This window comes from Lampetra planeri, chromosome 55, assembly GCF_965212315.1.
Source record: "Lampetra planeri chromosome 55, kcLamPlan1.2.h2, whole genome shotgun sequence".
NCBI lineage: Eukaryota > Metazoa > Chordata > Hyperoartia > Petromyzontiformes > Petromyzontidae > Lampetra > Lampetra planeri.
The window spans coordinates 2,261,063-2,288,800 of record NC_136161.1 but is presented as its reverse complement, the minus strand read 5'-3'; the positions used below and the strand labels follow the sequence as shown (position 1 = coordinate 2,288,800).

The 27,738-nt window shown below is 46.4% G+C and overlaps 2 protein-coding genes across 2 annotated transcripts in view; both read left to right on the top strand.

Moving 5' to 3' along the window:
* Nucleotides 1–27,738, top strand: part of LOC144735516 (scavenger receptor cysteine-rich domain-containing protein DMBT1-like) — a 376,933-nt gene that overhangs the window by 315,250 nt on the left and 33,945 nt on the right. The window lies entirely within an intron of this gene.
* LOC144735580 (scavenger receptor cysteine-rich domain-containing protein DMBT1-like) lies at nt 15–27,214 on the top strand. The gene is made up of 9 exons (XM_078618013.1): nt 15–75; nt 666–947; nt 6,877–7,182; nt 7,947–8,094; nt 9,183–9,352; nt 10,934–10,984; nt 13,853–13,976; nt 25,217–25,459; nt 27,136–27,214. The coding sequence occupies exons 1-9, from the start codon at nt 15–17 to the stop codon at nt 27,212–27,214; spliced, it is 1,464 nt and encodes a 487-aa protein (XP_078474139.1).

The window sequence follows — 27,738 nt, the reverse complement described above, 5'->3', positions numbered from 1 at the left end:
TCGTTTTCTAAAATATGTTCTCTTCATCAGCTGCTGGGACTGCCAACCATTCTTTGTTTGTAACTCGATCAACAAGTAAGTCACCTGAAAAAGAAATGTCCTTGTTCCATGAAAAGTTTCTGAAAACTGTAATTCGAGCCATGTTATATTGCATTAATACTGCAGGGCTTGTACACACTTCTGTTGCCTCCTCGTTTAACGCAGTTAATAGATGTGTAACGACATAAATGAGTCATTCTATGGCGATAGTGGGTGGACTATAACATAAGGGCTCACTAGAGGGTAGGTTCCGGATGTCATGAGGATCGGGTCCGGACATGACACTCTGGACGAACCCGCGAGATCACGTGACCGGACGATGGGGCACGGGGACCCCCAGAAGGGTGTGATCGGGGCACGTGATGTGGACCCAGAGCCTCCGCGAAGGATCGAGAAGGAGGAGTGACCAGGGGTGGAGCCCGGTCATGCCTCAGGAGATATAAGCCGAATCCTGAGAGGGAACGTGGCTCACAATCTAAGGTCTGCGAATTCAAACCTTGGTTGGGGATTGATTCAGCCAATCATTCCTCCAATATGGATATAATAGAGTGCCCATTTGAGGAAAGAATTGTGTCGACTCCTTAATGATTTTCAGTTTTTACATGGACTCGTGTTTTATATTTCAGATGGAAGAGTGCGTCTGGTGGACCGTGAGTTGGAATGCCAGGGCCGCGTGGAAGTGTTTCACAACGGCTCCTGGGGCACGTTGTGTTGGCCCAACTGGGATGTGTGTGGCGAGTTGCAATGTGGAAGTCTCGTGAATGCCATCACGCACCATGGCTTATTGCAGCGTCCAACATGGTACGCTCATTGCAGGGACGTGGGGCAGAGTCTTGCCGACTGCGCCCTGACGCCTGGAAACAAGCATTATTGTGCACTTAGTGGATATGCTGGCGTCGTTTGTTCAGGTAAACAGGCATTACATGTTTTATTGATCTTGAGTTCTCTGCTCAGGGGCAGGTCTTTTCAGAATCTTATTCAGATTGGAGGAAGAATCCAAAGAGCTATGAAGGTATTTTTTCACATATGTCCGGTAGACATCTTGATTCAATCTCCGTCCATCCATCCTCTATCCATGCCCCCTTTCAATACATTTTCAATGGAATTTTGAGTCAACTGATGAGGGTTCCTATATGAAAATAAACCACAGCATCAGGATGAAGCCCATTCGTGGAATGCTGAACTTCTTATGACAATAATCCCTATGGCCAGGGCTGTCCATACGGTGTGCAGGGCCCGGGGTAAGCTCCGCTGTGGGCCTCCCAACGCCTTCAGACTAAACTGAAACAATTACATCTAACACCTTGATCTTAATTTGGAGCTTTCGTGACTGCAGGAATTACTCTTTGGTTCTTTCGGTAAAGTCATGTATAAAGATAAAAAAAATAAATTAAATAATAGCATACGACGTTTCGATTGCAACACAAGCAATCATCATCAGGTATAAATGAAATAGCACCAAAAATCTAACCAGAAAACTATAGACAGACATATAAGCAGACAGATATCACAAAGATACATAGAGAGAGAACGCACTAAGGCACACAGAGAGAGAACGTCTCTGTGACGAGGCCTTAAATAGAGAGAGGGGGCGTGGGCGAAGAGAGGGAGAGGTTAGAGAAAAAAATAGCATGTCAATGAGTAGGACGACACGTGGTAAGGTACGCAAGCTTGAAAATTAGGAGAACGGGAGAGAGACACACTAAATTAAATAACCTACCAAAATATCGAAATGTAATGTAATGCAACACAGAGAGTCGGTCAACACACAACGCATAGCCTGGTTGATTACGTATTTCAAAGATTGCTAAGTTAGAATTTAAGTATGAAAATTCCAAAGAGAGACAAAACACAAACACACACAAACACGAGGAACGGAGACACACAGACAGAGCAGAACATAAGAACGACAAAAAACGAGTGGAGACGAAAAAAGTACACTAATCAAATAAAACCCAGCAAAATTTCGAAACATAATGCAATGCAACACAGAGGGTTGGTCAACAAACAATTAACGCATAGCCTGGTTGATTACGATCTTCCAAAAATTGTGTATCGATATTCGTGTTTATGTCTTTCAAATTTCACACTTAACTTCTAATTTAGCAATTTTTGGAAGATCGTAATCAACCAGGCTATGCGTTATTTGTGTGTTGACCGACTCTCTGTGTTGCATTACATCACATTTCGATATTTTGCTAGGTTATGTAATTGAGTGTGTCTCTCTCCCGTTCTCCTCATTTTCAAGCTTGCGTACCTTACCACGCGTCGTCCTACTCATTGACATGCTAATTTTTTCTCTAACCCCTACCTCTCTCCGCCCCCGCCCCCTCTCTCTATTTAAGGCCTCGTCACAGAGACGTTCTCTCTCTGTGTGCCGATGTGTGTTCTCTCTCTATGTATCTTTGTGATATCTGTCTGCTTATATGTCTGTCTATAGTTTTCTGGTTAGATTTGTGTTGCTATTTCATTTATACCTGATGATGATTGTTTGTGCTGCAATCGAAACGTCGTATGCTATTATTTAATTTATTCATTTTCTTTATACGTGACTTTACCGAAAGAACCAAAGAGTAATTCCTGCAATCACGAAAGCTCCAAATTAAGATTGAACCACTTCTACGGGGAAGTTTTAAGTTTATCTTTTTCTCTTTCTCTCTGGGTTTTTTGTTTTCTCTCTCTTTGTCTGTGTATCGATCTTCGTGTTTGTGTCTTTCAAATTTCACACTTAACTTCTAATTTAGCAATTTTTGGAAGATCGTAATCAACCAGGCTATGCGTTAATTGTGTGTTGACCGACCCTCTGTGTTGCATTGCATTAAATTTCGAAATTTTGCTATAATTTTTATTTGATTTAGTGTACGTTTTCTGTCTCCACTCGTTTTTTGTCGTTCTTATGTTCTGGTCTGTCTGTGTGTCTCTGTTCCTCGTGTTTGTGTTTTGTCTCTCTTTGGAATTTTCACACTTAAATTCTAACTTAGCAATCTTTGAAATGCGTAATCAACCAGGCTATGCGTTAATTGTGTGTTGACCGACTCTCTGTGTTGCATTACATCACATTTCGATATTTTGGTAGGTTATTTGATTTAGTGTGTCTCTCTCCCGTTCTCCTAATTTTCAAGCTTGCGTACCTTACCACGCGTCGTCCTACTCATTGACATGCTAATTTTTTTCTCTAACCCCTCCCTCTCTCTGCCCCCGCCCCCTCTCTCTATTTAAGGCCTCGTCACAGAGACGTTCTCTCTCGGTGTACCTAAGTGTGTTCTCTCTCTATGTATCTTTGTGATATCTGTCTGCTTATATGTCTGTCTATAGTTTTCTGGTTAGATTTTTGTTGGTATTTCATTTATACCTGATGATGATTGCTTGTGTTGCAATCGAAACGTCGTATGCTATTATTTAATTTATTTATTTTATCTTTATACGTGACTATACCGTAAGAACCAAAGAGTAACACCGTGATGTCGAAGCGTGTGGAGCATCCCGAAGCTCGGGGCCAGATGCGGTCGCCCCGGTGATTCGCCGTAAACTAGGGACGGCTCTGCCTATGGCATTTCCATACGACTCAATGTCCGTTCTAATATAAGCTCTGTCAATAGCTGTTGTGCAGTAATTTGGCAAAAACTTCCCCTGTTCTATGCTGCTTTGACCTCGTGCAGTTCCTCCATCTCTCCCATTTACTACATGAATGATGATCCTGTGCAGCCAGTTGCATTTACCTCTCAAATTTATTCTGGCCTACTCCATGCAATCTAGCACATGTTAAACTTCATTTAATTTCCTACACAAATGAGGGTCCCGTTTAGCCAGTTACCTGGCTCTTGTACATAGGCTCATAGAAATACAAAGAGACACATAGAGACCCATAGAGATACATAGAGTAGCAATAATCTCACATGCAGTTGATAAAATACAGGAGCAATTGGAACATTTTTATGAAACTCGATATCCCGCCCAGATGGAAAAGATTGAGATTAGTCCACAAGTGCTCTATCGCCTTGTTCTCGTGAACAAAGGTATGGCAGTTCAATAAAATAGATTTTTTATTTTACCAAGTAAGGACCACTCGGCTATATATCTCTTTTTTAAAAGCGACCTGGCAACAAATGAAAGCCCAACAAAGTGGCATATCATGTGGACATTTATAGCAGCAAATACTCTAAACAAATGTTTATAATGTGGAGGGAAACATCGGAGGACCCAGCGAAAAATCCACGCGACCACAGGGAGAGAGACAAATATATAGCAGATGTCAGGGTCGGAATCGATCCCACGACCCCCAGTATACCAGACAAGATTGTTAACATCTCGCCACCGCCACGTGGTGTGATGAATTACAGGTCACATGCAGAGCCATCAGACTCAATCACCACATGGAGGTTAACTTCATAATTCGGATGTAATGTTTGCATAAAACTTTAATGCAATACACTACTCCTGTCACGACCAACGTCAACAAAGAGTAACTCTAGATTTAGAAACGGGGATCCTGTAAAGTGATAGATACCAGGGATTTAGGTAAAAATTGAGCCATAAGGGTTTAGATCATATTGACAAGAGCGTTCTCAACCGCTCAGATTCAATCCACCTTTTCAGGTCTGTGGATCTTTGTTTGTATTTATCTGAAACAGATCACTTGATATAGCTACTACGTAATGATGTACAATGCAATACAAGCACTCCCCACTTCTACGACGTTACAATGCGTTCCTGGAAACGGTCGTCCTGAATTGGATCTTTTCCCTTAAATGGTGGACACAGCAGAAACGTCACTTTATCAGCCATATTTAACCGGGTTTAATAGGTCTATATCCACACAGTCTTTTCAAATGTCACATGATAAGATGCGTTGTAAATCAAGTTTCTGCATCTTAAATCGATTCATGGTGCCGTTGTCTGAATGTCATAAATTGGGCCGTCGTAAACAGGAGACCGCTTGTATTATGATTGCATGACCATATTAACCCCGGGGACCCATTTGTAAACTTGATTTCATTTCCATTTATGGCGGTTAAACAGGGCCTCGCTTATTTAATTATTTATTTTACTCTACAGCGCCACTCAGCACGCTGCTGTCTGAAACATTATTTACCATATTCTTTGGGTCTTTCGGTAAAGTCACGCAGATCGGTTCAAATAAAATACCAAAAAACTAAGACGTTTCGATCACAACACAAGCGTTCGTCATCAGGAGGAAAAAAGAGTAAAGCCGCTGAAGTAGATCGTTTTTTGTTTTACCACTTTCACCACGATTCAACATCTTGGCAGCACAGTAATAGACAAAGACCCCCCGTATAGCCTTAACAGACTGTCGGGGAAAGTACTGTTCGCGAGCAGCACCTGTTAAAGCCGGCATGGCACACGAGGGGGTGGGTGGCCAGCACGACGCCCGGCCGCCTTTGTCTACCCAGTGGCGATGTCTACGCACAGCACCAGAGAAAAGTCAAGCGAGTCATGAAAAATGAATAAATTAAAATAAAGTAAGAAGTACATAAATTATTCATAATTTATCAACGTGGGCAAGACAGTAAAACAACAACAGTCTCAGACCACACCAAGACAACACATCGTCCCCTCAATTAAATTGTACATTGCAATTGAACTATCAATTCAACATATGAAGACTCACGGCATACGAGGGGGTGGGTGGCCAGCACCATGCCCGGCAGCCTTCGTCTCCCCAGTGACGATGTTTATGCACAGCACCAGGTACTCATTTAAGGCTGAGTCGACGTAGGGGAGACCCGGGACCAGTTCAGATAATCGTCGCTGCTGTTGGTGGCCGTGAGCAGGAATTTAACTCAGGTCGCCAGGTTCGTAGTGCAGTGCGCTAAGCACAGTAATGGCACACACACACCCCTGTTGCTTCTTATTTGCATTCATCCAAACGTTTCCTCTGTGGGTTTCTATGACCTGATGAAAAGTATTGTCATCACAGCGTGATCCAGTATGTTTATTACAGTGTAACAAAATTTTTTTATCGGGGCTGGAATTTAGGCAAATGAAGTTTCACAATCAAATTTGAACGCAATGTGCTTTTATGTTGTTGTGAGCAGTCATTAAAGAGTGGGCTGAGAATAATTTTACTGCACTTGATAATCTACATTCCAAGTCTCTACCGTCCCTGTCTGTTCTTCTCTCGCTCTGCACCCAGTATCGCTCTCTCGCTACTGTCCCCTTCTTGCTCTCCTTTCCTGGAACCAGCTCCTATTTCAGCGATAAAGCAACCTGCAGCTTCCGTTTCCCCTTCAAAACACCCCCATCTCTTCTCCCCTGCCCCAACCCCAGCTACTACCAGGCCTACCCCAACCCCTATCGCTACACCCAATCCTCCCCCTATCAATACCCAATACCTATCCTAACCCCTATTACTACCCAACCCCTATCACTACCCCAACCCATATCACTACCCGTAATCCTACTACTACCTAATACCTACCCAACCCCTATTACTACCCCAAACCCTAACACTACTCCTCTCACTACCCCTGTCAATACCCCTTTCACTACCCAACCCCTATCACCACCCATACCCCTATCACTACCCCAACCCCAACCCCTCCTTTACCACGCCCACCTTGTCTCCTGACTGCTGTGTTAGTGCATCATGGATCTGCTGTGCAAAGTAGTCGGGCAACTGGTGACACGGCACCATCATCCGTGGAACAAATCAAATAAACTCAACACTCAAAGTTAGATGTTTCTTCTCCCATGTTTCTTCTCCCTCTCTCTCACACACATACAGGCATCACCAGCCAGACCGTGTTGAGAGCAGAGTTAAACCCAACAGCTCTCCCTCCATTGCAGATGTTGTAGCAACCGTTGTGTTTCTTACAGCCGCTGGCGTTCGACTTCTGGGAGGCAACAGCAGCTGTGAGGGTTTGTTGGAGGTCTACAGGAACGGAGTCTGGGCCGGGCTTTGTAGCTCAGTGGTGGATTACCAAGATGCCGATGTGATCTGCAAGTCTCTCCACTGCGGAAAAGCATCGTTCGTTGGAAACACAACCGAGTTTGGCCTCGGATCCACTTCTGTTCTTTCACAAAGCATTGCTTGCGTTAAAACTGCAACTTCCATTGGAGATTGCAGTTGGCTTGACTCCGTACCGTGTCATTATACACAAGCAGCCTCTGTGATTTGTACAGGTTAGTGGCGTGAGAATGTGCACCACTGATTACATGCACACACACGGGACTCAGACGGCAACTTGCTACTGATTATGTAATATTAAATAATATTATTGGTGCTCCGCGATGGCGAGATGCTATATTCTTCTCCTGGTATGGAGGAGGTTGCGGTTTCGATCCCGAACCTGGCGAGCCTGTATATTTAGAAGTTGCGTGTTCTCTCTCTGTCCCCGTGGTCACGTGGATTTTTCTCCTGGTCCTCCGGTTTTTCCCTCTGCATTTCGAATCAAGATGCGTTTAGAGTATTTGGCTGCTATAAATGTCCACGTGATGAGCTACTTCGTTAAACTATCATTTGTGGCCTGGTCGCATCTAAAAAAATGCTATATAGCACAGTGGGCTTTACCTGCTAAAATAACAAATAGTATAATCACGTTAATAGTATCTAAATCGTATTAAACGATATGACAGTGGATACTATAGTGATTTTAAAAAGTCAGAAAATAATACAGGTGTGACTCACGAACTGAGAGTTTATGCAGACATCCGATGAACACCTCCGGTTAGTAACCGCACCTCAGATTAGCACGGTTTGCTACGTACGGTGTTCAACATGCATGCATATATACATACAGACGAGCAATGTTTCGATGTAATAAAAGCACAACTTAAATAAAGTTCGTATTTGATTCTGCACACATTTGAGATTATTTATCGGATGTATTTAAACATTATTCTTTTTAAATGCTTATAAACTATGCTTTGTATTTTTCTCTTTCAAGTTCCTGTGGAGAAAACAATAGTCTTTTCAGGATATGATGGAGTCATATTGTCTAACAATTTTACCAAGGATGACAAGTCCCTGACCTATACATTTGTAATACAATCCAGATCTCCAAATGTAATAAAAATAAAAATTGAGAACATAAGGTAAGAAAATACTGTATTGCGTTGTCAAAACTTTAAAAATACACACCTCCACACTACAATGCGCTATACACAGTAGAATTCATCTCGTTTACAGGCGAATTAAGAATTTCAGGAGTTTTGCCCATAGAGAATTTAAGAGTTTCTGCAACCCATGGGGCATCGCGAATTTAAGGATTCGCGGATTTGAGGAGTTTCACTTTACAGTAAATTTCCGTTTAACGCGTGACGTCCACACTATGCGTTTTCTTTTTAACATAGTTTTTTTCCTTTTGTGAAAAGTTTTTCGCTCAACGCAGGCCAAACCCGCTACAACCCAAGTCTAGTGCGTGACGGACTAATCACTATAACGCGAGTCTAGCACGTGACGGACTACTCACTACAACGTGAGTCTAGCACGTGACAGACTACTCACTAGAACGTGAGTCTAGCACGTGACGGACTACTCACGACAACGTGGGTCTAGCACGTGACGGACTACTCACTGACGCGAGTCTATGACGCGAGTCTGTCACGTGACGGACTACTCACGACAACGTGAGTCTAGCACGTGACGGACTACTCACAACAACGTGAGTCTAACACGTGACGGACTACTCACGAGAACGTGAGTCTAGCACTTGACGGACTACTTTTCTGAGCGGCGTGGGTGTTGTTACGCGTTGGAACGACACACCCACTGTTACTGGTATTCCTCATGGGAAAGGTATTCCAGCTTAACGCCATTTCGCTTTCCCAGGTAAATTTCATGAATGTAACCCCTGCGTTAAGCGAGGACTCGCCGTATTTATGTACTAAATGAATCCTCATACCAAAAGTGCGTTAACCACAGTACTCTGTGCAATTAGTGGTGAAACAGAAGCGGTTCTGTTTTGGAACCGCTTTTGTTTAAAAACAGGACACTCTTTGATGCAAATAAGTTGACTGCACAGTTTTCATGGACGTGGATTGACTGAAACATATTTACAGTTTGGTCCGTGAGAGAGGTGGTAACGCGAGATATGTGCATGACAAATGTTATTTTATTGGCCTGCAATTAGATGAGCAAGCAATTTCCGGACTGGGCCCTAACCCTTTCCGTTTCATGGCAGCTTGCAAGAGAGCAACTCGTGCTTACTGCAACGGCTCGAGGTTTGGGATGGACAGGTGAGCGAAGGCAATTCCCTGGCTGTGCTCTGTGGGGGAGCCGCTGTTGGCCAACACATCAAGTCCACGAAACAGGTCATCTTCTTGGTGTTAAAGACAAGAGGACCGTTAGATGGTAAGTTCTAACATAAATGTCACATAGTATATACGCACGAGGTTGATTCGAATTCTCATTGACAATTTCTTAGTTCTAAAAGCTATCGGATTTCATTCAAATATGTTACAATTGCTTCTGTACTTGTCATCAACTGCATGTGGGGTTATTGCAAATGTGTTGACAGGGGTTGAGAGATGGAGGAACTTCACGAGGATAAAACTGTATAGAACAGGGAACATTTGCCGAATTACTCCAAAAGGGCTGTAAGACACAGCATGAATAAGAAGGGACGTTGAATTGTGCGGTGATGCCACAGAGGAATTTTCACAAGCGGTTTAGTATCCCCACAGAAGATGTCTTTTTAACAGAGATATGCTGAATGCTATTGACATACACAATACAAGTATATTTCAAATTAACACAAAGTGGGTTTCAGCAAGAACAGATTGGATTTAACAAGAATCTTTGACGAACCCAGACCCTTCTGCATAGCAGTCGAGGTAGTCAACATCTTGCCACCGTGGTGCCTATAATCTACATAATCTTTTTCCGCACTTCAGATTAGGAGAGTTGGCTACGTACGGTGCAAAAGAAGTTCGACACACATACATCACTGTATCAATGGAGAACAACTGAAATATAGGAGGAGAAGCTTTCAATTTGTAATAAAGATTATATGCTTATAACTTGGGTTGCAAAATAATGATGTGGGTAAGAGGAGCACTTATTTTGTGTGATTGTGTTTAATTAGAAGTAGAGGCGGACCTCGCTTAACACGACTCCGCAGAACGCTGATTCGTTTGAGCACTCTTAGTCGTGGAAAAAAATAGAATAAAACATTTTAAGAAAATAAACACGCCTACAAATGTCTCACGAGTGAAAATACACAGCAGCAGCGATGGCTGAGGAAACCTATCAGCCCACATCATTCGCTTGGCCAATGAGAGCGACGCACGCTCTGAGCCAGCCAGCCTCCAACCAATCCTCACGATTCGAAACATACCAAGTCTCTCTCTCTTCTTTTATCACTCGCCTTCCTCATCCACACTCCCCGTTCGTGATGCCTCCCTCCTCCCCGTCCAACTCCTCCTATAGTCACCCTTCTGTTATATGAAGTGTGAATACCTGTCACCAAATGAGATTTGCCAACATTGAAAGCCATGTAAAATAGGATAACTATAAAGTGCAGACAACCTCCAGTTTACGACGATCAACATTTACGACGTTGATATAATCCCACCATGGATCAAATCACGACGCATTTTGCGACATTACTCCAAACACATTTGAACAGTGTGTCTGGCGTCCGATGTGACTTGGCGTGGAGTTTTTCTTATTCTGGAGTATTTTTGTGGATATTTGCCAATTAAATCTTGGTAAATGTGGCTGATAAAAGGGAAAAAGACATCGGTAAGTAATGTTTCTGTCTATGAGAAAACTGTCGGATTTACGATGATCCGATTTATGACGACGGGGCATCCAGGAACACATCGTGATGTCATAAAAGTGGAGACCCCCAGTATATGGATCTGTCTGACTGTAAAGAGTGTAATGCCGAGATGAAGTCAATCCACTGGAAAACATTCAATTTCACCGCAGGTCGAGGGTTCAACATCAGCTACAGCTCCATTAAAGTCACAAGGCCTTCAGGTGAGGACATGCCCAGCACACCCTGTCAACCCGTGCAATTTTTAAACATTACATTCAGTGGACAATTTACAAAGTGTCGATTTAACAGTATTGAGGCACAGCTCGCCTTCTGACCATTCACTTTGGGATGGCTCCAGATAAGTGGAGTTCACCATCCAAATTCATCCTATTGTACAAATTCCGCAAGATTCTATTAAATAAATATATGGAGTAAATGCACGCATAACACTGACAAATAGAATCTGTCATATTATTGTATTATAATTGTATAGATAACCTTTGGTCAAGGTGCTAAACATAGTTTTAAAACATAACATGTAAGAATGGTTTACATCGCAGGGGCGTGCAAGGATTGAAGAATGAGTGACCGAAATAGAGTGATACCTATGGGTTCGAAAAAGGTAGGGGAGGGACAGGAAGGAGTGGAGGGGTGAGGGGAGGAAAGCGGAAGAGAATGGGCATCAGCGAAGAGGTTGAGGCTTGAAGACTGCTTAATGAACAGGAGAAGTGTTGAGTCTATGGTGCAGTGTTGAGTCTATGGGCAGTGTTGAGTCTATGGGCAGTGTTGAGTCTATAGGCAGTGCTGAGACTATGGTGCAGTGCCGAGTCTATGGCAGTGTTGAGACTATGGGCAGTGTCGAGTCTATTTACAGTGTTGAGTCTGTTGACAGTGTTGAGTCCATGGGCAGTTTTTTTTCGATTTCAAGCTTTCGTGACCGCAGGGATTCATATGCTTGGTTCTTTCGGTAAAGTCACGTAGAAGGGTAATAATAAAATAATACAAATACAACAATACAATTCTCACGACGTTTCGATTGCAACACAAGTAATCGTCATTAGGTGTGAAAACCACAGCAAGAAAATGTATTGCTGTGGTTTTCACACCTGATGATGATTGAACCAAGAATATGAATCCATGGGCAGTGTTGAGTCTATGGGCTGTGCTGCTCAATGTACAGTTTAAGTTTAATCCAGTGGAGAGGTGTGAAGGAGATGTGTTGAGGCCGCTGGCCCCCGAGGCCTCTCCCTGCTGGGCGCCGGCCGTAGGGGGTCCGGCGTCTCCCGATCCCTCACTCGTGTGAGAGCAGCTGCTGCTGCTGCGCTCCTCGCTCGCGGGAGAAGGGCTGCTGCCCGCCGGCTCTCCTCCCTGAGTCAAACCCCCACGAGTCCGCGAGTCCTGCTTGTGGGGCATGGCTCGGCGCTGGCTCACGGCCGCCTGAACGCACCTTGTTGCCTCTCCGCCAATCAAACGCGACGCCTCCCCTCACACAACCCCACGCAGCAATCACACGCAGTGCGGGGGTTTGCAGCAGCAAGACGAAGCGTACACCCGTGGAAGCACCGACCACCCACGTTACGAGCGCACACACACACAGCACCACGCATTTTCCACGCACACTCGCAGAGTTCACCCGAGGCTGTGATCAATTACTAGCGTGCACCCGTGAAAGCGCCGACCGTACACGTACGAGCGCACACACACAGCACCACGCTCTTCCCACATGCTCGTAGAATTCACCCGAGGCTGTGATCAGTTACTAACGATTTATTATCGGCGCGACTGCGAGTCACTCTCACGGAGTCAGTCGGAATCGGCAAGGCAGGATTAAACTATCTCCCGATGGTCTGAACCTTAGTCTGTTAGGACTTAAACCTCTTTGGCTATCCAGCTAAACACTAGCTCTCTCTCGCTGTCTTACTCACGGTTCGACGCTCCGGTGTGCCCGTCCTCACAGCACTTCGACTCATCACACGGACGGTCGATTAGCTGGACTGAAGAGACGACCGCCCCCGGTGGCTGACTCGAAAAGCAAGAGACCTTCCTGCCCCTTTTTATCGTCCTTTTATCCTTACCTACATCAAAGAGCCCGATCTGCCCGCCAATTAGAGCGCTCACCTGTACCCTCGCCCCACTTGGACCGTTGATTTCAGCGACGTCCGCATCTGAGTTTGCCGCTAAGCGCCCGACCAATTAGAGGAACGATCCCGGTTTCCCCGCCGTTCGTGGCTTCGCCCCCTCTCACGACCTACCCACCGATCCGTGTGTGCGGGGTATGTTTCTATCCGCGGTGGCTGCGTAGCCTCGTTGTGATCGTGCATTTCCATGTTAATTCACGGCGCCGCAGGGTAATTCAGCCTGGGGAAAGCCTTAGTCAATTCCCTGGTCCCAGGGAAAACCGTGAAGGATGTTCCTCCCTACGAGAAGCTTCTGGGTGAAAACCTGTGGACCAGATGGCTTCCCCGCGAGGCTCTACATGGGGGTCGGTGTGTGTGTGTTTGTGCGGGGGGTTGGTGAGGGGGATGCCGCGTCATCCCCGTCGCTTAGCGGTGGTCGAGTCGTAGGTGGGGCTCCCTCAGAGAGGCTTCGTGGCTGCAGCATAACAGATGGACTGGAGTGGAGATTGGGCACAGGGAGGAGGGATAGAGAGAGAGAAGATTGGGAATGAAGAGGACTAGAGGAATGGACGTGGAAGGAGATGAGAGTGGCAAGATGAAGTGGGCCAAGGTCACGGATATATTTTATAGACTCGAGTCAGGAATTTGAAGACAGCGGGGTAGTAAACGGGAAGCCGGTGGAGTTGCAGGAGGAGAGGTGAAGTGTGAGATAATTCGAGTGGGGAGTTTGAAAGCAAACCCTGCCGAATATTTTTTTTATTTTTTTGGAGGGGAGTGACAGCCTATTTTATAAATTTTAATTTTATTTTTTACCGACGTGACTTTACCGAAAAAACCTAAGAGTATAGGCATGGAGACCCAGAAGAAGAGAATTACATTACCAAGGATAAGAGGACTTCTACTGTTAGTTTAGTTCGAGTGAATGCATGGGTCTATGACATTGTTGATATTATTTTTGTATTTCAATTTCAGTACCTGTAACTTGTGGGACGACATCAGTGAACACACAGAGTCCCTGGGTGGTTCAAATGCATTCCTCTTGCGATGGTGTGCTCATTGGAATTCGATGGATACTGACTTCTGCAACCTGTCTCAAGTGAGTTCCATGCATGCTATGTGCATCTTTAATGTAATACATTCCCCATACATATTTAAAATGTGTGTGTGTGTGTTATGCACTAACCACTGCATTACAAACCCAGCGAGCCGGGTTCGATTCCCGCTCACGGCTACCTGGTACAGTGTGTAAACATTGCCACTCGTGAAACAAAGGTGGCCGAGCATGTTGTTGGCCACCCACCCCCTCGTGTGCCATGCCAGCCTTCATAGGTGCTCGCAAATGTGTAGTGGGTTAAATTGAGGCACACTCAACTGGAGGCAACACTATTTATTAACAATAACAACCAACGATAACACTATACACAAGGTTCCTGATCTCACTTAACACTCGGGGAATACTACACAGCGTGACAAAGGCAGTCGATAGGCTGCCTGGTCACGAACGACAATCGGAGACTCGAGGACCGTTGATGTCGTCTTCATCCCGGGGTAGAACAGCCCAGCGCTCTGTTCACACTACGCTTACAACTGCTGCGGCGTGGCCGGTTCCGCCCCAGGCCACGCCCCCCTTTTTGATCCTTTGGGAAGGTCCGGGCCCCCAACCACGTGACCCCCAGCTCCTCACTGGGGCCCCTAGCCCCCCTTTGTCCGGTAACGTGTCCTGTTGGGTTCTCCCAGTGTCACGGCCTGACACGACCTCCGTGACATCTGCCTACAAGCACCCATACCCAGCCAAGACAGTCGTGATGTCACATGTCCCTACGCTCGTACAGTCCCGACACAGTAGTGACGTCGTATGTCACTACAAATGTAGCCGGCCCGCCCTGTCCCTTTCCTTCCATGAATCGTAAATAGACAATACAAATATTAAATTTCGGAGATGATGAGTAAACACTCTGTGTTGTGTTCTGTTTGTTGTTTATATTGTGATTTTTTTTATATAATATGCAAATTCATACAATTATGCAAATGTAGGAAATTATGCAAATCACACACAATTCATAAAATAATTCAACGTGCGTGCATTTCATGTTAATTGATGTTAATTGCGTGTGAATGTAACGTGATCAATCCTATGTGTGATTAAATGTGTGTATTATGTGAAAATATATGTATATGATCAATGTGTGTGTGTATAGGAGTATTATTAATGTGTGTGTGTTAGTTTGTATTTTGATCAATAGGCATGCGTGTAGTTGCATATTATTATTATTAATGGCTCGGCTTCGTTGTCTAGGGGTGTATTCTGTGCGTGTGTTTATTTGTGATTGATGTGCGTGATGTGATGCTCGGCTTCGTTGTCTTGGAGTGTATTACCAATCGTGATAATACAATGATTCTCGCTTTAACTTTTACTGATAATGTTTCTCGCTTAAACACTTACCGGTTATGATTTTAGGGTAATTATTTCCGGTTTCAGGATTCAGATCTTGCCGGAGGATACGGTTCTTTTAATTAATATAATTACGCATGAACTTACGAAGGAACCACTCAGACTCTTCTGTGTTAAGCAACTTTAATATCTAAAAACACTCTAATATGCAAACACACTTATGATCGGAATTGGCACAACAGTACTCCTGCAAATATCATACTCATCGATCCGTCCACTTAAACCTCAATGGTTACGTTGTTAAATTGAGCAATAGAACAATAGGCTGACTTCTCATAGTCGCACGACAGTACACGACGATAGGAAAGTCCTTAAAAAGTCCAATATTTATACGGAACGGTGCTAAAGAAACATGTGCCCAATGGCAAAAGGGGACATCAATGGATTAATTGTTAACATTACGTGTTTATTTTAGGTGGGTTGAAAAAAATAAACTAATTATTAACACCCGTGAATAGAATTAAATAAGTCTCAGCACGAAGGTAACACCTTCTTATTAAATTCCCTGCGCAAAAACCGGAAAACTAACACAACACTCAAAAGAAGTGAACATCTCATGCCTGCAATAATCAGCAGACACATCCCCATCACCCTCCACGTTCATGGAATTGAGCGCCAGTGTTAATATTCTAGACCAAATTATAAGTATTTTATATATTTAAATCAACGTTCATATCAAAGTCTTACTTGTGCGTATATTCTTTACGACCAATAACTCAATCAACTGTCAATGAACATTACCGAGTTTCTGTCAACCCCTTTGCAGTGCCTACCTAATAACAGACCAATTCAGACTTTATTAGTCACCCCGTGCCCTCATAAATCTCAACGTTTATGCTACAAAGTCCCATCAAAATGGAGAAATACAAACAAATAAACCACTTTTTTTGCCGAATTGAAACGGCTATACAACGGATGGACCTGAAAACTCAATTTCTCTGCACAAGAACACGGGAAACCCGTATGGGTTGACAGGTATGCTGTCAGTCGATTAACATTCAAGTAATATTAGTTTAAGTTACACTTGATATTTTAAAGGAGCCAATGTAATATGCATTTCACCAGCACGAAGTCAACCCCAATAATAAATTGAGGGTGTGCCCTTTACTCTGAATAGTCTACACACTGTAGGGTTGTGGCCTGCTGTGCACATGGGGCTCTGGGTCCTATTATTTCTAATCATCATTGTCTTCACTTACAATGAAAAAAACGCAGCAATTACAGCAACACGTCGCAGAGTGCACAATTATAGGTCTGATTCACACCGGCTACATAAACAACACTTGCTCCTATAGTCTGTGCAGGCTTAATGGGATATTTTATCTTTGTGTAACGACTGAAAACGTGAACCCTCTTTATTGAAAACACAATGACAATACTAGGCCCTGACTAGGTTCTTCATTTCGTGGTTCGTCTTTTCCCTCGAACGTCCCCACTCCTCGTGCTTCTCTCCTTTTATGCTCCTCGAGCCCCCTTTCTCGAACTTTCCTAACCCTGTTCTTCCTTTAACCAATCCCTGTTCTTCTTCTCTAACGGATGCCCTATTATAGTTCAACCCCTTTTTCTCCAATCAGTTTAAAAGCCTGCCTCCCAACCAATGCCTGTGGAGGCCTCTTTCGGTCAATCGGAGACCGTGGTTTATTTTCGAACTAGCGGTTAGGCTGCACATTGGCTGGGGACATTTTTTGGTCATTACATTTGTGAACTCTAAATGTGTGTGCATTTTAATGGAAATATCTTCTGTAAATATAGTCAAAAATACGTCTTAATGTAATAGTGACATTAACCATGTGACCTGGCCAGGCTTCTCTAAATAGATACATGTTATTTATTTCAGCCAGAAGGGATCATATAATTACTGCTGTGATTTAATCGGCGTCCTACGATGGTTCAGATGTTAAAGGACTAAAGCCGCCCACAGATTCAACATAGACTCACACTGTCTATCGCCTCAACACTGCCCATACACTAACACTGTCCATAGACTCAACACTGTACATAGACTCACTTCCCAAAGACTGAACACTGCCCATAGACTCGCTCTGCAGATAGACTCAACACTCAATGCTGCCCATAGAATAAATACCACCCATAGACGAACACTGCCCACAGACTAACACTGCCCATAGACGAACAGTGCAGGTAGACGGGTAAGACTTCAGGAACGCGCATCACGCGTTGGATTGAGATGCGTGCACGCGGCGGACAGTGAGGGCAAACGGGGACAGGGCACGGAGCGACTTACTGTTGTTGTACCAATTAAGGTGGCACGGTAGTTAAGGGGGGCCTGCAGCTGGCCGGGGGTAATCGAGGACGCAGGCCGGTGATTGGACGAGAGGTATGGGTGTCTGAGATTGGTGCCGCGGTGTCTACAACAACAACACCACGTGGGACTGTGGGCTGGGGGCGAGTAGTGAAGCGAGGGATGGTCCAATTAATTAAGGGGGAATTGGTTCAGGGATAAAGGCGGAGAGCGTGGGGAGAAACGGGAGTTGGTGCCTGGGACGAGAGACGAACAGATGGAGAGACGGAGCAGCAGACAAAGAGAATATAGTATAAGGTAGCAGTGGACAAAGAGAGTATAGTATATGGTAGCAGTGGACAAAGAGAGTATAGTATAAGGTAGCAGTGGGCAAAGAGAATACAGAGTATGGTAGCAGTGGATAGAGAGAATACAGATAGAGTAGCAGTGGATGGAGCGAGTACAGTTTAGGATAGCAGCGGAGCAACGGACCTTGGTGGAGAGAGCTACGACGGAGTGGGACGGCAGAGAGAACAAAGACCGACCGAGCTGGAGAGAGAGAGAGAGAGAGCAGAGAGGAAGGTCGCTGGAGGAGAGGAGCAGAAGGAGAGCGAACAAAGCCAGCAGAGTGAGCGAGCGGAGGGACATTGAGTGATGGTGATGGGGAGCTGTGGGTTAAAGAGTACGGAGGGAGATTGAGTGATGCCGACGGAGGAGATGTGAAACTATACAAATTAATAAATAACCGAGAAAGACAAAGAAGCTGTCGCGTCAGTACGAGTCCTACAACTGGTGTCAGAAGTGATCAAAAAGAACCACGCCGACATGTCGAAGAAAGCAACGAAAAAGAAGAACTTACCGGCGGGCTCGTCGGCCGACAGCAGCGATGCGGATGTGATACCCCCGTCGGGGTTGGAGGCCCCCGCTCCCCCATCAGACGTGGCTGATGGGGCGCCGCGGTGGGAAGAGGGTGACCCGAATGATGAAGATGAGCCAAGCCCACCTCAGGTATGGAGAGCTGCGATGGCTGCGTGGGAGGCCAGGATGGCGGTGGTCACGAAAGAATTTGTACATTTTATGCAAACGAAACGGACGGCGCCGACGGGATCGGATCAGCTGCCGCACGAGCTCGTCACATCTGCGGAGGCCGGCAGCACGGCTGTATATCCTGATGCGCCAGGTGCAGAGCTGGATGCCGAGGAGGAGCCGGAGTCACCGACTTTGAGCACACGACACCGATTGCACGTGGAACGCTTTGAGGTTAAAGTCGGCGACTGGACGGCGTTTACATGACGATTTCGGGCAGCGTACGAGTCGCTCGGTTGGATGGAAGTTGAAGCGCTACGAGCCCTGCCAACGGCCTTGGACGACGATGCACTGGCGACGTTTTACGGCCTCCCTAGGGGGGTTCACTTGTAACTGATGGAGACATTCACGGCGATGCAGGACATTTACGAACCGCGATCGGTTGCCAAGCGCAAGTTTCATTTGAGACGGCGGGCGGAGACAAAATCTCCCCTCGCGTATCGCAGTGCACTGTTGACCCTCGGCCAAGCGGCTTACCCGGCGATGGATCAGGCCGCCCTTGATTCTTTGGCCCAGGAGAAGCTGTTACTGATGGTGAAGGAGCTACGAGTCGTCCTCTCACTTCCCAGCAACAGCGACGACGACGGGTCGTCTTTGCAGATTGCCAGGAACATCCAGGCCAACCTGGATCTTTGTGACGAGCCAGTGGCGGTGACACTACAGCCCCTGGTGGTGTGCGCCGGCGCGGCCGGGGGCCTGTCGGAGTTGGAGCCAGGGTCGCTGACAGCAGCAGCCGCATGGTCGCTTGTGGGCCCGCCTTGCCGCCCTGGGACGTTCGGACGTGGCGGTCCGCTGACGTGTTACGAGTGCGGGCGTCGAGGACACTTCGCACGGGACTGCTGGAGACGAAGAGGCGTCTTCCTGTGGTCATCAGGAGGCTACAACCGCGGATTCTTCCCATCTCTAGACTATCAGGTGAGTCGCGACACATGCAATACACAGCCGTATCCTACACCTCACCCATCCGCGACACCACACACTGTTGATCCCCCTTCGTATGACTCACATGGGAATGCTGTATGGGGTGCGTTGGCTCATCATGTTTTGGGAGCTGCGCCGGGTTCGTCGGATGTGATGGCGCTTGTTCAAGGGGTACAGATTCGAGTTATCGTCGATACGGGGGCTTCTGCGACCCTCATTTCCTTGCAAACTTTTCGATTATTGCCAACCTTGCCCCATGCGTTGGAACCAGTGGATGGGCCGTGTATAGTGGCAAAGGGGGGCAGTTTTGGAATTTTGGGTCGAGTGCTTGCAACGATTCAAGTTGGGGAGGTGTGTGTAACAGGATACATTTTGGTTGACTGTTCTGGCCGTGCCATGTTTGTTGGGCACAGATTTTTTGCAAAAGATGCCAATTAAGATTTCTATTGAAAAGGGAAGATAGGAATTGCCATCGGGGAAGTGCCTTAAGTTTTTGGGAACTCCATCTAAATTTGCTCGCGTTAACGCTGTGGTTCAGGCGGTGGTTAGCCGCATGGTGCGCGTTCCGCCTGCAATGCAGATGCTCGTGCCGTTACACTTGAAAAAAGGGCTGTCAGTGGGTAACTTGGAGGAAGGCATTTTGTTGATACCGTCGAATGCCGTGGCATGAACGCCCTCCTTGGTTGGTGCTTTTACGATGGTGCCGGCGACGTGCGAACCATTCATTCAGATTGTAAATGCGGGGCACGAGTCAGTCGTTATTCAAGAAGGGACTACGTTGGCGCACGCATCGGTTGCGCGGAACTCGGAAGGGGATGCGTGCTTGGTAGCTGGGGAAGGAGATACACTGCCACAGGATGAGGAGGAACCGGGCTGGTTTCGGGATTTGTACGATTGCAATGATGATTTGACACCCGAGCAGCGGTCGCGTCTTCGGGGGTTGCTTTGGGAATTCAGGGACGTTTTTAGCTCGGGGAAGTTTGATGTCGCTCGCACGTCCCTGTTGCGGCATCACATTGATACTAGGGATGCACCCCCAATTCGATTAAATTCTCACCGGGTGAGCCCGCTGGAGAAGGATTGCATTCGGAAAACGGTGGACGAAATGTTGCAACAAAATATCGTCTCTCCATCTCTTCCAGCCCGTGGGGGGCTCCGATTGTATTGGTTAAAAAACGAGATGGTTCTCTGCGATTTTGTGTGAATTACCGAAAATTGAATAAGATTTTGGTGGCGGATGCATACCCGCTCATGCGCATTGATGACTCATTGGACTCCTTGTCCGGTGCGAAATTTTTTCCCATTTTGGATCTTTTGTAGGGCTTTTGGCAATTGCCCTTGGACGAGGAATCTAAACCAAAGACGGCCTTCCGCACGCCGCAGGAGTTGTTCCAATTTAACGAACTTCCGATGGGGCTGCACTTCGCGCCAGCCACCTTTCAACGATTGATGGAACTCGTATTGTCCGGATTGCAGTGGGAGTCATGTTTGATATACCTTGACGACGTCATTGTGTTCGGTAAAGATTTTGAAGTACACTTGCAGCAGCTACGGGCTGTGTTTGGCCGGGTATGGGATGCCAATTTGAAATTTAAACACCAGAAATGCAAATTGTTGAGAACATCTGTCAAATACTTGGGTCATGTGGTCAGTGAAGCGGGGGTCGCCACTGACCCGGAGAAAGCCAGTTGTGTACGTGTGTGGCCAGTGCCTATCGGAAGTGCGTAGCTTCATGGGATTTGCGTCATATTACCATCGATTTGTTAAAGATTTTGCCACAATTGCGAGGCCGCTGCATACGCTGACTGCTAAGGGTAAGACGTTTCTATGGGGTGACGAGGAACAGCGTTCATTTGAGATGCTCCAGGACGCTTTGGCAGGCGCACCGCCGCTCGGTTATCCAAATTTTGCGTAAATGTTTATTTTGGACACCCATGCCAGTGACACGGGCATCGGCACTGTGTTGTCGCAGGCGATTGATGGAGTTGAAAGGGTCGTTGCGTACGGCAACCGTGTACTGTCCCCAGCAGAGCAAAGATATTGTGTAACACGCAGGGAATTGTTGGCGATTGTACACTTTGTGCTGTTGTACCGACCATACTTGTACGGAAGGCGCTGCAGTACTCCTTGAGGTCCTGCAGGGATACTTCACGGTCCAGCACAGGAAAGGGACGCGTCATGTTAACGTGGACGCTCTGTCCCGATTGCCTCAGTCGTCGGGCTTGTGTAGATGTTCCGAGAGATCGCTGTGCTGCGGGCCACCGCTGCAGGGCATTCTGGCCATGGCTGCTGCAGCCGATTCGGACCGGGTTGACGAAGCACCGGCTAAGGAGCCTGGGTTGCTGGGATTGTCACGGGAGTGTTGGGAGCGCTTGCAAGTGGAGGATCCTTCGCTTACCAGAATGAGACTTCGGGCCTCCCGTTCCAAACAGTGGGATGATCGGGCCTTTCTTCGGCTCATAGACGACCTCCTAGTGAGGTGGGATGTCGTCTTACAGAAGTTTTGTATTGTTGTTCCACTATGTTTGAGGGGAAAACTTATTCGCGACGCGCACGAGGGATTGATGCACTTGGGTAAGAAAAAAAACAGCGTTGACTTTGAGTAACCATTTCTATTGGCCGGGATTGCAAAACGATGTTCATTTGTATGTTAAGGCCTGTCACGAGTACGCGCGGTGGAAGGCGCCGGCACAGCCAAATCGAGTACCATTGCAGTCGATACGGGTTTCACGGGTAAACGAGATTGTAGCCCTTGATATTCTGGGACTGTTCCCCGTTACCCCGTGGGGTCACAAATATTTGCTCGTGGGGGTAGAGTACCTCACTCGGTGGCCTATGGCATGGCCGCTAGTGGACCAATCGGCAGGATCGATCGTGGAGGCCTTCCTGCAGGGTTACGTTTTTGACAAAGGTGCCCCGGAGCACCTGCTTACTGACCAGGGTAAAAAAAATTCTTCCCGCCTATTGAAGGAAGTGTGTGATGCATTGGGTACAAGGAAAATTCAGACATCCCCATACCACCCGCAAACCGACAGGATGCTTGAGCGTCTTCATCGAACATTGTGTTGCGCCAACAGGTTAATTCGGCTCAGACAGATTGGAATCTACATGTGCTGGCGGCATTGGACAATTATAGATTAGCCCCACACGCCTCGACAGGGTATTCACCCTTCTATTTGATGTATGGTCGTGAACCGGAAGCCCCGGCCTTGGTAAAGCTGGGGGTAAAAACTAAAGGGAAGTCGTCAGCGGTGCCTGTCCCCATGCTTGAGGCATTGGATCGTCTAAAAGAGGCTAGGGAGGCCTCGCTGAGAAATTTGGAACAAAGGCAGGCGGCTAATGAGTGCCTGCACAGTACACAGCCTCCACGGGAGCCATGGCAGGTGGGGGACAAGGCCTGGTTACATTGTCCGATGGTGCCAGTAGGCAGATCACCGAAATTCCATCGGCCCTGGCAGGGTCCCATTGAGATTGTGGAAGTTCGCCGGGATCAGAGTGTGAGGATTCAATATGGTCGCCGATTGTGGCATGTTCACCCATCGCGCTTGAAAAGATATGTGGTACCTTATGATGCGTCATCTCCCATCCCGGAACGGCCTGTATTGGATGTGTCCGACAAGCGTACTGTGCGGCGATGGGAGAACGCACCTTATCAGTTTACCCCCCGTGTGTCTGCAGGATCGCCATTTCTGAGTCAGGGGCCACCCCGGGACGCACGCGACCGCTTTGGTGTCTCGTCAGGGAATGGGCGGTGCAACGAAGCGGGGCACACGTTTCGGGCAGGACGCTGCCCCGCGCCCACGGAGAGATATTCCCTGCCCCTGCCCCCTGTTCACCTGAGCCGGGGTGACGGACCGGCTACGGGAACCCGCTCCAGAAGAGTGACTTTTTCATAAACATTGCGTGACATGGACGTTGGTTGTCGTATTTGGGGGGGGATCGTGTACATTGTGTTGGGTTGTTGTGTATTGCCGTGTGACGCGTTGTGTTTAGCCGGGACAGCTAACTCTTTAAACATTGGGGAGGGCGGTGATGTAGGACTTGAGAAACGCACTTCACGCGTTGGATTGAGATGCGTGCACGCGGCGGACAGTGAGGGCAAACGGGGACACAGGGCGCGGAGCGATTTACTGTTGTTGTTGTACCAATTAAGGTGGCAGGGTAGTTAAGGCGGGCCTGCAGGTTGCCGGGGGTAATTGAGGACACAGGCCGGTGATTGGACGAGAGGTATGGGTGTCTGAGATTGGCACCGCGGTGTCTACAACAACACCACGTGGGACTGGGGGCTGGGGGCGAATAGCGAAGCGGGGGATGGTCCAATTAATTAAGGGGAATTGGTTCAGGGATAAAGGCAGAGAGCGTGGGGAGAAACGGGAGTTGGTGCCTGGGATGAGAGACGAACAGATGGACAGACGGAACAGCAGACAAAGAGAGTATAGTATAAGTTAGCAGTGGACAAAGAGAGTATAGTATAAGGTAGCAGTGGACAAAGAGAATACAGAGTATGGTAGCAGTGGATAGAGAGAATACAGATAGAGTAGCAGTGGATGGAGCGAGTACAGTATAGGATAGCAGCAGAGCAAAGGACCTTGGTGGAGAGAGCTACGACGGAGTGGGGCGGCAGAGAGAACAAAGAGCGACCGAGCTGGAGAGAGAGAGAGCAGAGAGGAAGGTCGCTGGAGGAGAGGAGCAGAAGGAGAGCGAGCGAAGCCAGCAGAGTGAGCGAGCGGAGGGACATTGAGTGATGGTGATGGGGAGCTGTGGGTTGAAGAGTACGGAGGGACATTGAGTGATGCCGACGGAAGAGATGTGAAACTATACGAGTTAATAAAGAACCGAGAAAGACAAAGAAGCTGTCGCATCAGTACGAGTCCTACAGACGCAACACTGTCCATAGAATAGAACCTGCCCATTGACTCAACGCTGCCCATAGACTAACGCTGGCCATAGATTTAACAGCACATATCGATTTTATTTTTTTCAGCAGAAATTGCCCAATGAGCTGCTAGGATCCATTGTTTCATTGGTGTCCTGTGACGGCACACATCTCGGTTACAAATCATGGTTACATAGGTCCCGACATATACAGCAAGTATCAGTACAAAGAGGAAGCAATCAATCTCATGCATAATATTAGTAAAATGGATCAGCGCCAAGCATTGATATACAAATTGCTAATTAAAACGTTTTAGCTGCTGTTAGGGGCAGGACCACTGTATTGAGACATTGTTTTAACTCCAGTTTACAACTAATGGTCAAAGTAAATAATAATAATATTGTCTATGCAAACTTACGTGTTAATATATTGTTGGATGGTATACAATGTAATTCTTGATCATGCAATATGTAGATGAGGGTTCATGAGTACCAGTGATACACTATGTAGTATCAAGGTTCATGAGTGTCAATGATGCACGATGTTGAATAATGGTGCAGTGATTAGATTATTCCGAGGTTGATATATAGTCATAGCTTACGGTTCAGCTTGAGCCCAGTTCAAATTGAGCCAATGTACATTATTTAGACGAAACATCACGACTTACACAGTCTGCTTGACACTGCGAGATGAATAAAGACAGTGGTTGAATTAAATGTAAAATGTATCTAATTTATTTTAAAATGTTACGACTTGCAGCCGACCAATTTCCGAGTGGCGAGTGTCTTGGCGGGGGTGGAATTGGTACTGGTCTGGGAATATCACAGTGGCGAATATATTTGTGCACCCGAAGTACAATGCCTCCCACCCTGACTACGACATAGCTGTGGTGGAGTTAAGTCAAAGCATACAACCGACGGAGTACATAAAACCGGCGTGTTTGCCATACTTTTCTGAAGCCGTGCCTTTTCCCGGAAAATACTGCTACCTTCATTCGAGTAAGTATTGCCCACGTGCACATACACGCAGAGTATTAATTTCGTTAAAACACGTGGACAGTCGATGAAGCACTTTGCTTATTGTGCATGAACGTTGCTAGGTTTCTGGAATAGCTGTTGCCGTGAGCCGTCTTGTTTAGCACTCTAGCTAGCACTATCCTCTCGCAAAACAGTCATACAGGGATCCCTCGATATGCGAGCGTTCGCTTTAAGAAATTTCACGTTAACGTAATTGATAAATTATGGATACTTTTCGATTAATGAAATCGAACGTCTCCGTAAACGAAATTTCACTCCGGCACACTACATGAGATCAGCGTCATTCCAACATGCAGCAGATCTTTTGAGGAGTTCCCTTAATTTTTTTGTATTAACTAGTATTCATTTGTTGCAATACTTAAGTTATTTATTATTATTGCACTGTGAGAAGTGATAAAGGTGCTAATGTTTAGGTGACGAGTAGAATTTGAATGACTTTTGTTGTATATGTCGGATTATGAAATTTTGATAAAAAAATAATAGAAATTAATAAAAATTGAAGAAAATGCGTTATTCGCGGAAATTATGCTAATGTATGTAATTATATGCATACATTATGATAATCACGGAGATAATCGTATTAATTTATGCGAATGCTTGCGATTATGTGAATGTATGCAGTTATGATAATTAGGCTTAGCTTCGTTATCCAGAGTTGTATCAATCAGGATTAAACGATTATCTTTGATTAAACATTTATTGATTATCTTAGTGTGTTTATGTTATGTTAGGTCTCCAAATTCATATCTCAACGCAGGATACAGTTCTTTTAAATAAGAGTTTTGCATGGACTTGGAAAGAAACACTCAAAATACTTCTGTTTTAAGCAATTTTAATTCTAAACAAACATATGACACTCTAATATGCAACTCTCATGTTCGGAGTTATCTACGGTACCATCGGGGAGATTTCTCTCAGTGAGCAACACTCTTAACCATCAAGGCTTGCGTTGTTTCACTTTGGCAACCGCACATCTAATTCCACTGTGTACCGAGCACATCCGACGACAGGCAGAGTTTTAAAACAGGCATGCAACGATATTCATATGAAGGGCAATAAAAACACTTATTATACCCCAAAGGCGAAGCATACATCAATAGATTCGTCGGCAAGATTAATTTAGTTAACGAAAGGTTTGAGACAATGGTGGGTGAGTGCGTGTGTTTGTGGGAGAGCGTATTCTGGCTCCGCTTTAATTGATTCTTAAGCGAGACTCTATGACAAAGGAACAGGTTTGACACGATATTCTCTCTGTCTGTAAACGGGTAGATTCGTAATAAGGATTTTAAGAGTTTTAGTTTGCATCGACGAATCTATTGGTCGTTTATGCGATAAAAGAGAACGAAAATGAAAAGGAAAGAAAAAAAACAACGCCTCATACTCCTATAACCGACGGATTCTTAATCACTCGATGGGCCACGATTCCTCATGGCCAGCTGGTGTTCAAACTTTATAATTAGTCTTCTGATGATTGTCTAAGGTCGGTCCCATTGTGTGGGAGAGGTGGATTGTCTCTTAGATAAATTATTGCATGAGCTCTGGGGATGTAGATGTGTGCGTGTATGTGCTTCCTTGGGTTTGTGAGTGGGGGAGGTGATATGAACGGCTCGGAGTTTTCCTCTCACACGTGCGGGGTTGCAGCCGCGACTTTCTCCGCTGGGAGATGAGCGGCATCGGCCCGCTGCTGTTCGTGGAGCGCGATGATTCCGTCGTTGGATAGTACGCAGCTCCTCCACTGCGGGATGACGAGTCGGTTCTCAGCGGTGCTGGTCGATGTGTGTGTGTATTAAACACACTGCACATTCGATGGCGCTCTCCTCTTCCTCACGGGCGGCCGATCAGGCTCTTTCCACTGCTCCGTTCTTTCTGCTTTGCTCACTTGGTCGATGCTTGGCGATTTCCGCACTTTTCTCCAGGTTGATTGCTTGTTGTCGCTCTGGCGATGAACGATGCTCTCGTTCGTTGCTGGGTTGACGTTGGGTGTCTTCGTTGGCTCGAGAATGATAACTGGAATCTCCGTCAGTTTCACTCGCACCTCGGCGGCTCGGTGTAGCGATTCTTCTTAGGTGGTGCAGACCTTGGCTTGGCTTAAGCACGTCGCTACTCAGCGAGCATCGCCATTCTGGGTGATGAGAGAGCTCCTCCATTGGAGGTGATGAGTTGAGCCCCGATGAGCTGAGCTCCGATGATCTCCGATGTCTCCAATGAGCTCCGATGGTGTCCGATGTCTCCGATACTCCGATG

Excerpts from the sequence above, each read along its gene's own strand:
- LOC144735580 (XM_078618013.1), top strand. The coding sequence starts at position 15 with ATGTTCTCTTCATCAGCTGCTGGGACTGCCAACCATTCTTTGTTTGTA. Across the intron at positions 9,353-10,933 it reads GACAAGAGGACCGTTAGATG|GTCGAGGGTTCAACATCAGC; the intron begins GTAAGTTCTAAC and ends ATTTCACCGCAG. Across the intron at positions 13,977-25,216 it reads ACTTCTGCAACCTGTCTCAA|CCGACCAATTTCCGAGTGGC; the intron begins GTGAGTTCCATG and ends TACGACTTGCAG.